The 11,869-nt window shown below is 42.9% G+C and overlaps 1 protein-coding gene across 3 annotated transcripts in view; it reads left to right on the top strand.

The window, feature by feature from the left end:
• Positions 1–11,869, top strand: part of ZNF536 (zinc finger protein 536) — a 446,558-nt gene that overhangs the window by 198,960 nt on the left and 235,729 nt on the right. For all 3 annotated transcript variants that reach the window (XM_081015491.1, XM_081015490.1, XM_081015492.1), the window contains one exon: positions 6,227–8,398. In XM_081015491.1, the coding sequence (XP_080871617.1) occupies positions 6,229–8,398 (2,170 nt within the window). In that variant the 5' untranslated portion in view covers positions 6,227–6,228. The remainder of the gene's footprint in view (positions 1–6,226; positions 8,399–11,869) is intronic.

An 11,869-nucleotide genomic window follows, 5' to 3' on the forward strand; every position in this document is an offset into this window, starting at 1 on the left:
GAAGGGAAACACTGAGTAAAAGCAGTTGCAAATTTCCACGCATATAAGGGCAAGGGTGTCATTTACAGATGATGACAGGGCACTGCCCTGTTTTTCAGACCGCATGAGGTTTTCCGATCAGCTACAGTTTGTTGATTGTGTATTATATATGTTACAACTGTCTCTGTTTACTAAGGAAAGCTTGTAGTTTCTGGTATTTTCTGGTATCTTTCTAATTTCTGGTAATTGGTCCTGGTGAATTCCTATTCCACACCCCCTGCCATGTTTTGCCTTTTGGAGATGCTGAGCATTCTTAGGGTGATTGGTAAAGTTGGACATATACTTAGGAATATAATATCAGAATGATAAGTAAAACTCTCTTGTCCCTAATGCGTATGCATACAGATGAACACTGAGACATCATGGAGTACACAGCCTGCAATTTCATACCATGTAGTTGCCGGGATATATTTTGAACTGTTGATAACCTATTGCAGGGCAATTAGATTTTTCTAGCATGACTGTAATGAAAAGAACAAATACTCTCTTGGCTTCTAAATTGGCGGAAAATAGGCTATTGCATAATAAATGAAACCAGCTTAAAACAGGTGGATAAGAACCTTCAGCAATGAAAAATAGTTAAATATGGGTGTCATAGCATCGTTTACATGAGAACTTCAGGGTTTCAAGCTGATCTCTGTTTTCACCTGTGAAAACAATTAAATGGACCTTGGTGGTTATTAGGGATGGGAAAATAAATTTTGGGATTTTCCCCCTTGCTCCTTTTCCCAATCTTAAGTTCAATTCTCCAAATTTCCACATCAGTTTGTGATATTATTATTCTTATTATTTATTAAATACTCATGAAAATTCACCAGCATTTTAGGGTGCATTTCTTCTAATCATAATATTGAATTTGATAAACAAATTAGAAAATATATGCAATATTTAATGTTATTTTTAGTAGTACATGCATTTGTAAGCATACTTTACCTGCGTATATGCATCCTTGTACACATTACGTGGCTGGAGAACTGCATTTGAAAATTTGGAGATGTGTGAATCTTGAAGGATGACTGCATTTTAGTTCTCTTTTTTTGTGGGGGAGAGTGTAAACAAGGTAGGTTCACCATTAAATGTGAACTGAATCCTATTTCTCCCCCACCCCCCCTAAATTTGCATGCCCTTCACTTTAAAAATAATGGGCAACTGACCAGTGTAACATTGCTATTGTTATTAGGAGGTGAAGGTGGTTTCAAGTAAATGCCTTGGTGCAAAAATGGTTGTATTTCAAACAAGGCTGGGACATGCACAATATAGCACAGCAAGCATTATGATTCATTCATTCTTCTGGAATATCAAGGCTGGGATCCAATGAGTGTGTGTTTTTTTGTTGTTGTTTTTTAATGAAAGTCTAAGTGTGTAGGCACAGCCAGTGGGTTTTTTGCCCTTGTTTTATTTGAATCATAGACCCCAGTCCATGCTGTATTACAAAGTGCTTTTTGAAGCTCCACCACCCCAAGTCCCAGAAATAGCTTCCTGGGCACCATCCAGAGCTGCTGTTTAAGAAACAGAAGTTAAAAGCTGCCTTGTGTCCTCCAGATTTGTTGTCCTGATCCTGGCATAGGTTTTCACCATTAGAGATTTCTTCTACATGACAGTGATTAGATGTAAGTATTAATATTTCCCTGTCCACCACCAGAAGAGGTAAATGACATTAAAAAAGCAGGAAAACAAAGCATTAGTCCAGTGTTCCTGTACCTCAAATCAGCCTTGTAAAAAGTTTCACAGTCCAGTTAGCAAATATCCAAATATTCTTTCTTACAGGAATGTTTTTTTTAAAAGTGTCGTTCTAGTCTCAGACCAAAAGCCCTGTTATGGACTTCCGGGTTAGCGCCATCGGCAATGGCGGAGTTCCTCTGACCGAGAGGAACCCGCTCCGTGAAAATCGGGTCTTGCTGCCGCGGCAAAGGCGGAGACCCTCTAAAAATCCCAGGTGGAGGAAGCCTGGGAATGTGGGATTTGGCTGACACCAGGAGCGCCTCCCTTACTCTCAGGGAAACCCTTTTTCGGGGATCCGAAGCAACGTGGGGTGAGTGGCGCGGTGTTTTGAATCAACCGCTACTTTTACGGAGTGAAGCCGCACAGCCGTTGCTGGAGAGCGCTGACTTTTTCCTGTGGACAATTGGACTCTAAACAAGTACCCGTGAGTAGAACGGAAAATTGGATTAAGAAACATTTTAATTTGGCACTGAAGCGGGAAGGCTCTAAACAGGAAGTCCACCTCCTGTTTTTTGTAAATAGATTGAAGCAAAAACTTTGTAAGCTAAAGTCTGGAAAGTCGTATATAAAGGTCTAAATTTCCTTCAGTTATTACCACCAAAACCCCTCTTGGAAGCAGGAGAAAAGGGGGGGGAACTTTTGACTGTTTAAGCCTGCAGGAGAGAGAGTAAAGAAAGATAAATTTCCACCGTCTCAAACCTGGGAACGGGGTGTCAGAGACAGAAATTTATGGGGAAGTTCATCGACTGTGAATGGAACGTCTTTGACAGATAGAAAAAAAAAGAGAAACAAATTGACTCCAATGTTGCTTCTTGCATTCAAAAGAAACAAAGTATTTGAAAAATGAAAGTAATTTTCTTTTGTTGGTCCTGCTTTCAAAAGATGGATACAAATAGAAATTGTCTCCTCTAGAGGGAGCTTGTTAATTTGTTGCCGGAGTCGATCTGGGGATTTCACAGCTGTAAGATTAGGATCGTGAGACCAGACTCTGACCTTGAATAAAAATGTGTTTACAAGAAGTCTTGGTGCTTGCTTTTTGCAAGACAAGTGCTTTGCTGGAGCAGATGCATGAGAAGATGGATTTGATGACTGTTGCAGTTAAAAACTTTGGACAAATGGCGAATACCCATATAGAAAACATTCAGGAACCAGCCCAGGAACTTGTTTTGACAGGGCAAGCGCAAGTGCAGAAGATAATGGAGGAGGTTGCTGTTGAACCTCAAGTAACACAAATGGAGAGATCCGAGGCCTTGCAGGAGCATAAGCTGCTGTTCTTGAAGTTTGAATCTGGAGTGCACCGGGGGGGCCTGGAGTTGTGAGGGCTCTTAATTTTGGAAGGACTTTGAAACATGCTTTTAAATACTTTCTGGATTACAGTGTTGATGGTGGGGAATGGGACTGTGGGGAATGGGCTGATCTGCTGAGGAGAGATGGAGATATTTTTGGATTGGAGTCCTCCCGAGACCTACCCCCCAATGAGAAAGGAAAGAAATTAAGAAAAAGATCAACAAAAGACAAAGTAAAGTGCAGGTATAAACAAGAAGAAGATCTGCAGAAGGGACATGGAAAAGACTTAAGAGCCTCGGACATAAGATCACCAGGTTGATGGACTAGATGGAATGGACAAGAAGGACTGACAAAACCCGAGACCAGGAAGAAGAGACGTTGGATGAAGATTGGAAGAAAGTTTTTAAAAAAATTATTTTGAGAATTAGTGTAAAATTAATGAGTATTAGGAAAAATGTTGGAATGAAACTATTTGGCTTTAGTAGAAATGATATAAGGAGTTATGTACATTAAGTTTTAAGTTTTAAGGGTTTTTTTTATGGCAAGATAAGGTTAAATAAATTAAGGTAAATTGAATGACAGAATATAGTGAAAGATGGAAAGGATTTGTTGAGTTAATTAAAAGGTTAGATCGATAAGATAAATTAGATAACAAAAATTGAGAAAGATGGAAAGAATTTGCTGAAACAATTAATTAAATTAGAATACAAAAAGGGAGGTGTGAGGAGGTCGATGAAACAAGTAAATGAAAGATAAAGATATGGAACATTGGATGTGTGTTTTAATGTTATTGTGGGTTTTTTTTTGCTGTATTGTTGTATTGTTTTTTATGCTTTTCTCTTTATGTATAGTAATGTATGCTTTGTTAATTTTTTTGTTGTTTTCTTTTTCTCTTTTTTCTGTAATTCTTAAACTCTTAATAAATATCATTTAAAAAAACAAAAAACAAAAGCCCTGTTATGCAACAACCTTCCCATTGCAAGGGAATAAATCATCTTTGGCTGCTTACACATTTCCACTTGCTCTGGCTCCATTATGCTCCTACAGGTGATTTTTGAAGCCAAGGGCCTGTGATGTTAAGCTGCACCCATAGGTATCCTGTAGCTTCTTGAGAAATGCACTTGTCCAATGTGCTTTTCCCCAAACCAGCTTCCATCGGGTTAGAAAACAGAAAGCTGAGGTGTGTTATATAGTTCTGGCAGCCTTTGCACCTGTCAAGCCAACAGCTTCAGTGAATTCGAAGTTGGTATGAGGAAACAAACCAGGCGTTGGAGGAAGACACCCCTGCTTTCTGTCTGATCTGTACAGCAATATAAGCATGCAGTTTGAAATGCTGTGTGGGAAACATCGCTTAAGAGGTTTGTGGGGGGCGGAAATATTTCACAGGTGTTGGAAACCTGTGGCCCCTCTAGATGCTATTGAACTCCAACTCCCATCATCCTTGCTCTTTGGCCATCCTGGCTCAGGCTGCTAGGAACTTCTGGGTTCCTGGCCCAAGATTTGGTATTTCAATGAGAAAAAGCGCAAAGGGATCCCAGGCGTGCCAAATAAGGTTTAAGGGCTGTTTAATGACAAAAAGCTGCATGAGCCACTGCAGAGAAAGAGGTCCCTTCCCTTAAGAGACGACTGGTTGTTTTGACAAAGTTTTATAACCCCTGCTCTGGACCAAGGAGGACAGCCAAAATGTTTTAAATTTGGAAATATGTGAAGGATTAAGTGGCCTATTTTCATGATGAAGGAATTTTGTCATTTTCATAGTGCAGAAAGACTGAAAGAATTGAGAGCGCAGATCTTAATGTGTGTTTTCATTGGATTGTAGAAGTTCCATTTCTAAGTGCTTCTCAGAAGTAACAGTTCGTACAGTTTTAAAATTGAGTTTTTATTGATGCATCCCCCCCAACCCCATTCCTTGAATGGAGGAGAGAAAATGGCAAGGAGAGAAGATTATTATTAGGGACAATTATGCTGACCAGCACGGAGCGCTCCTGTTTAACAAACAGCTTTGAGTTCTAATTTTCTGCAGCACACAGTTTGTAGGTACCATTTGTACTCATTACTGTATATTGAGAAAGTTATTAAAAATACTTAAACTTGTTGAAGCTTCCTGTGACACCTTCCCTGGCTTTTAATTGGGTTTTATCGAGTTCTAGAAGAGAGCTCTTTTAAAGCTAATCAGAGTCCCTTAGATCGCCTCTTTCCCCCAATTGCGAAATGAAGACGGTTAGCTAAAATCAAGCAACTTTTTTCTAACCATGAATATCTGAATGATCTGCGTGACAAATTAAGGAGGTAATTTATGCCTCTTTAGATGGGTACCATTTTCAGATGATGGAGGAACAATTGCTTTGTAACATAAGGGTTAAATCTTAATCTCAGAGGTTTGCAAAGCTGCTAGTCGCAGTCTCCTTAAAATTTAATATACCTCGTTAATGCTTACTTGCAAACACTGAAGGATTTTTATGATTATAATCATGTGTTACAGCACCTAGTACTGTTTCTAAGCCGCATACTAATCAGCTTAATGAGATATTACTGCACTTTTTGTTGACTAAAGCAAAATCCTTTTTATTGTTCGAAAGCTTGTCCTTTACTTTATTCCCCCCCCCAAAACATTATCTTGTTTTATTGTGTACCAGTAAATATCATGCCATCTCCCCCCCTCCCCACCCTTGGTCAAATCATAAAAACATCTTTCTCATTGTAGAATGTGGAATTTATTGAATATGCTTAATGGGACTGAAAGTTTTATAAATGGATTTCTATTTTTGTTTTTTTAAAGGGGAAGCAAGCAAGATGCATAGCATTTCTCTCTTATATAGACTGGAAAATGTAAACAGGTGCCATTTCACAGGGAAGGGGCTGAACGAAGTTGAAAGCTGAGCCTGACTTATTTAAGAGTTAGATATTCAAACTGATGATGTGTTCATTTTAATATCCTAATTAATACATGCAATCAAAAAGTATGCAGGATGATAAGGCACTGTATAATTAAGCCGAAACATAATCACAATAGTATACTATACAGTTGCATATATATATATATATATATATATATATATATATATATGGTATGTATGTATAGAGGCATTGATTGAAGTTCTTTGATATGTTTGGGTGCACTTTGAATGCAATCAGTTTTTCATAGGTCTAAATCTAAAACCCTTCTTCATCTTTTCAGGGATGGAGGAAGCTAGTTTGTGCCTTGGCGTTTCTTCAGCTGTGTCCGAAGCTGATGCCCACCTCAACAGCTCCATCCTCAATGGCCAGTATTCAATGAGCCAGAAGCTCCACCAGATCACATCCCAGCTGAGCCATGCATTCCCAGAGCTTCAGAATAGGCAGAACCCCGATGAAAAGACAGCAACGCTCCTAGAAGACAAGAGCCACGTGTCCTTAGCAAACCAGCCCATCAGCAGTCAGATGGCCCTGTTAGCCAACCAGCTTAGCAGAGAGGTTGATACCAGTTTGAACGGGCGGGTCGACTTGCAGCAGTTCTTGAACGGACAAAACTTAGGCATCATGTCCCAGATGAGTGATATAGAGGACGATGCCAGGAAGAACAGAAAATACCCGTGTCCCCTGTGTGGGAAGCGTTTCCGTTTCAACAGCATCCTGTCGCTCCACATGCGCACCCACACGGGGGAGAAGCCTTTCAAGTGCCCCTATTGTGACCACAGAGCGGCTCAGAAGGGAAACTTGAAGATCCACCTGCGCACTCACAAGCTCGGAAACCTTGGCAAAGGCCGCGGGAGGGTTCGAGAAGAAAACCGGCTCTTGCACGAGCTGGAAGAGAGGGCGATACTGCGGGACAAGCAGATGAAGAGCAGCCACCTGCAACCAAGGCCTGACGTCAAAGCACATCCACATTCTCAGCCTATGCCTCTGGCTAATTGCAACCTGTCTGTGCCCACTAATCACAACACCCCTGACATTTCCAACCCTGTTCCCTCTCCAAAGCCAGCCAGCGTACAGGAAGAAGTGGTGGCAACCGCCGCTGGTTTCAGGTGCACTTTTTGCAAAGGAAAGTTTAAGAAGCGGGAGGAGCTTGACAGGCACATCAGGATCCTTCACAAGCCTTACAAGTGCACTTTGTGTGACTTTGCCGCATCGCAGGAAGAGGAGCTGATCAGCCACGTGGAGAAAGCGCATATAACTGCTGAATCGGCTCAGGGGCAGGGCTCGAATGGGAGTGGAGAGCAGGCTGCGAATGAGTTCCGGTGCGAGGTGTGTGGCCAAGTTTTCAGCCAAGCCTGGTTCCTTAAGGGCCATATGAGGAAGCACAAGGATTCGTTTGAGCACTGCTGCCAAATCTGTGGGAGGCGCTTTAAAGAGCCCTGGTTCCTGAAGAACCACATGAAGGTCCACCTGAACAAGCTGTCTGTGAAAAACAAATCTCCCAATGACTCAGAAGTCCCTGTGTCCATCAGCAGCATGTCACAGGAAGCTCACGCCAACTTGTACTCAAGGTACTTATCCTGTTTGCAAAGCGGCTTCCTTCCTCCTGACAAAGCGGGTCTAAGTGAGCAGAATCAGACTTACAACAAGGGGGACTTGCCCATGAAAGAGAGGGAAATGCTGGGCAAGCTTCTGTCCCCTATTGCTGGCATTGGCCATAGCCTCACTGATGGGGACAAACATTCTTTGTTGGGCTGTCTTAACCTCGTGCCTCCTCTCAAATCCAGCTGTATAGAAAGGCTCCAGGCTGCAGCCAAGGCAGCCGAGATGGATCCTGTAAACAGCTATCAGGCTTGGCAGCTGATGGCAAGAGGCATGGCCATGGAGCATGGCTTTCTGTCTAAAGAGCACCAGATCCAGCGAAGCCACGAAGACACTTTGACAAACGCCGGCGTTATGTTTGATAAGGAGAAGCGGGAGTATGTGTTAGTAGGAGCAGATGGCTCCAAGCAGAAAATGCCTGCTGATTTGGTTCACAGCACTAAAATGGGCAATCAGAGAGACTTGTCAAACAAACTAGACCCTTTGGAAGGCAGTAGAGATTTTCTGTCTCACGGCATGAACCAAGGGCTCGATTTCAACATGCAGAGCCACAGCAACGTGAAAGAGAAGCCAACCGAGTGCCCCGACTGCGGCAGGGTTTTCAGAACATATCACCAAGTCGTCGTTCATTCCAGAGTCCACAAGAGAGACAGGAAGGTGGAAGAAGAGATCCTTCAGGGGAGCATCGAAGAGCGTCGTGGGTCAGGCAGTGACCAGGAGTCTCAGTCCGTCAGCCGGTCGACAACGCCTGGGTCCTCCAACATTACTGAGGAAAGTGGAATGGGTGGTGGCCTCTCTCAGACAGGAAGTGCCCAGGAAGACAGCCCACATCCTTCTTCACCTTCTTCTTCAGGTATGCCAAATTTAATCTTTCTCTCTCCACCCCCCCCTGCCCCAAATCTGGACTAATTTATATATTCTTCCAAGCTTTCCCTTGCCTGCAGATTCTAATAAGATAGCAATGCCTCCCATCAGATTGCTAAAAAGATATCATGTTCAAAGTCTGCAACTTATTCAAAGCATTATCCTTGTATTATTCTGCTTCCCAACCTTCCATGTATGCTGTACTTAGCTGTTCCACATGTGGTAGTGGTGAAAAATGGTGGTTGCTTTCATAAAACAGAGGAGAGCCATGGGAGAGATCCTTTCCTTTTTTTAATTCCATTTTTCACTATTACTGCTAAGTTCTCATCCTTACAGGCTCCCACTTTCAAGTGAAAGGATAATATAAACTCTTAGCAACATTTGTCTGAGAAGGGATCAAATGGGTTTGTAAGCCGCGTGCTCTGGAAAATGTTATCTCATTGAGGATGAGGCTACTAGTCATTATGGCTGTGCCCTGCCTCAAGATTTGGAGGCGGTTATATCAGTTGCTGCGGATGAGTAGGGAAAGTGCTGTCGCCCATTATCCTGCCAGTGGGCATCCTATTGGTGCATCTGGTTGGCTACTGTGTAAACAAGATGCAGGACTTAATAGGCTCCCTTTGACCTGATCCTGCAAGGCACCTTCTTCTGCCTTGATCATACACACACTGTTAAGTTCAGTAGGATTGCCCTAGCTATATACAATGTGTGCAGCTTCCAAGCCGCAATGTTTGTTTCTTTGCTTGTATATTAATATGCTAATTTGGATATATGCAATACTATCTATTTAATGTAGAGACATTCAGCCTGTAGATAGCTACATGCTGACTCCCATTCACTTCTCCATTAAGCCTTTCCTGAAACCCTGCCCTTGCTGCCTTTTGACAAGGCCATATTCAGTGGCGGGACACGGTTCATTTATGTGACTAATTGTGGTGTACGTTTAAGGCCAGAGGCCAGGAATACACACGGTTTGGGGACATACGTAGAGTTGAATGAAAAGCTATATGTGCCCCTATTGCTGCCCTGTGGCTGTCCACAGGCTGCACACTCCTGAGCTGAAAACACACACACAAGTAAGGATGAAATGATTTCTTTTAAAAAATATTCTGTTGTGTTTAATGTCAACCTGCTGTGTACCATACAGGAAAGCAAAATAATATTTCATTGAAGCTATCTTCAATATTGAGCTTCCTTGGCACTCTTTTTTTTCCAAAGCAAAAAAGAAAGGTAAGATTTCTGGCTTCATCTCTCATTTCTCGACTCTTGAACTAATGGATAGTAAATTGAAAGTTATATCTTCAGCCCCTTTATAACAAAAGCACCTCACTAATATTGTAATCATTCTGCAGGCCTAACAACAGAGGAAATCATGCCATAACAAATACTCTGTTACTAATGGCAACATTGATTTCTGCAATCAGCCATTAAGTCTAGAAAATGAAAGACAGTTTGAGAGACCTTAAGGCATTACATTGCCCACTGTTAAAGATCTGGTAGCAGGCTGTTGAAGGCAATTCTCTTCAGCCTCACCCCCTCCCTTAGTTTCGATAAATATTTTAGTATTGAAGGCAATCCACTGTTACAGTTATTAAGTAGATGCCAGTTTATTTCTGTTGTTCTTGTCATGCTCCAGTATCCTCCGTTTCTAAGGCCAGATTAATATGAAAGAAAGTGCTGGTTTGGGGTTGGCTTATAACAAACCAGTAAAGAAACACTTTAAGACACATAAATCTGTCCTCTGCATTCCACAGATTCCTATAGTGCTTAATGCTGTTGTTTAAATACCCATGAAACACACTGACTACTCTTAGAACTGTAGCCTCATTTACAATTTATTAGTGGTGAAACACATTTGAAAATCCTGTGTGCGTAGTAGCAAACGAGGAAAGCAGGAGAGAGCTGGTTTCAGTTGTTTGGATTGTTTTAGGAGGATTGAAAATTCAATAGGACAACATAAAGATTTTCTTCTCTACATAAGCTGAACTTGTCAACATTCTAAGCATAAAAAAGTAGTTTGTGCTTTTTGCTGCTGCCACTTCACTGCGAACAATTTCCTCAAAGGTTGGCCAGCATGTTTGCAGCATTTGCTTTAGAATAATCACCTGAAAAACAAGTCGCCTTAGCCATTTTCGAATCTGCTGCTACCTTTCTTGTGAAAGCCATAGATAGGAAGCTTTTGACAACCTGTGCAAAAATGCGAGAAATCCTCTTCATGAGGTCCATTTTGTTTTTTGTCTTCTGGACTTTTGAAATCTTCCTGTTTGCACATCAGCCCTGGCATGTAGATCTCAAAACTGCCATTAAAACTATGAATGATGAAACCAAGCAAGCTATTTCAGATTTTGCCTGTTCTGCCAAACAAAAGTACTAATGGAATATTTGGTCCTAGAAGCAGGATCAAATGACTTAGGCCCCAAATATCTGAAAGACCTCTTTCGCCCGTACAGGACCCTCTTGGCTGCTGAAATCAGCAGAGGGGGCACTTTTGGTAGTTATTCCACCCTCAGAGGCTTGGGGGCAGTGGCGAAGCTGCATGCTCCGATACCAGGGGTGGAGAGTAGGCAGGGGCGTGGCTGGCGCCCCTGGGGGCATGGTATGCTGCCCACGAGGGCGTAGCGTGCCTCCTGCAGGGGCGTGGCATGCATTCTGGGGGCATGGCATGTGTTCTGGGGGCGTGGTGACCAGCACACGGGGGGTGCATGCCATGTGTCCAGGGGGGCCGCCATGATGGCACCCTACCGGAATAGTGGTGCCGGGGGCGGACCGCTCCCTCTGCACCCCAGTTCCTCCGCCAGTGCTTGGGGGGAGATGGAGATGGCCCTTCCCTGTGGCAGCCCCTGTGCGGTGGTACTCCCTCCCTACAAAGGTGTGTTTTGCACCTTCATTATACAGTTTTTGGAGAATGCTGAGCACATATCTGTACCTTGGCTTTTGAAACTTGAGGTGTATGTTTTAGGACCAACCTTATTTTTATGGTTGGAAGTTGTTTTAAATTGTTTTTTTTTATTGTGGGAGCTTAGGGTGAAGGGTAGGGAAACAAACACACAAACAGCAGCAGGTGTCTAGACCAGCCCTGCAGCCAGTCTCATTTCATGATCTCCCGGCTTGTTCCCATATAAGCAATGCCTCCAGCTGCCCAAGCATCATCTGTATGAAAGTGGGAGAGTCAAGACAGATGACTGATGCTCTCTTTCTTCGCCCAGTTAGCTCCTGGATACCAGTTGCTGGAAATCTCAGGTGCCCTACTTGTAGGTTTCCCATAATAGACACCTGGTTGGCCACTGTGAGAACAGGATGCTGGACTGGATGTGCCATTCGCCTGATACAGCAGGGTCCTTCTTATGCCCCGCCAGGAGTACCAGCTTGGCCCGGGGTTGTGGGCGTGATGATGTGTGCATAGCCCTGGCACCAAAATTTGTGGGTGCCCAGTCCCTTCATGGGGAATTTTGTGGGTGCT

Source organism: Podarcis pityusensis (assembly GCF_964106645.2).
Source record: "Podarcis pityusensis genome assembly, chromosome: 8".
NCBI classification, from domain to species: domain Eukaryota; kingdom Metazoa; phylum Chordata; class Lepidosauria; order Squamata; family Lacertidae; genus Podarcis; species Podarcis pityusensis.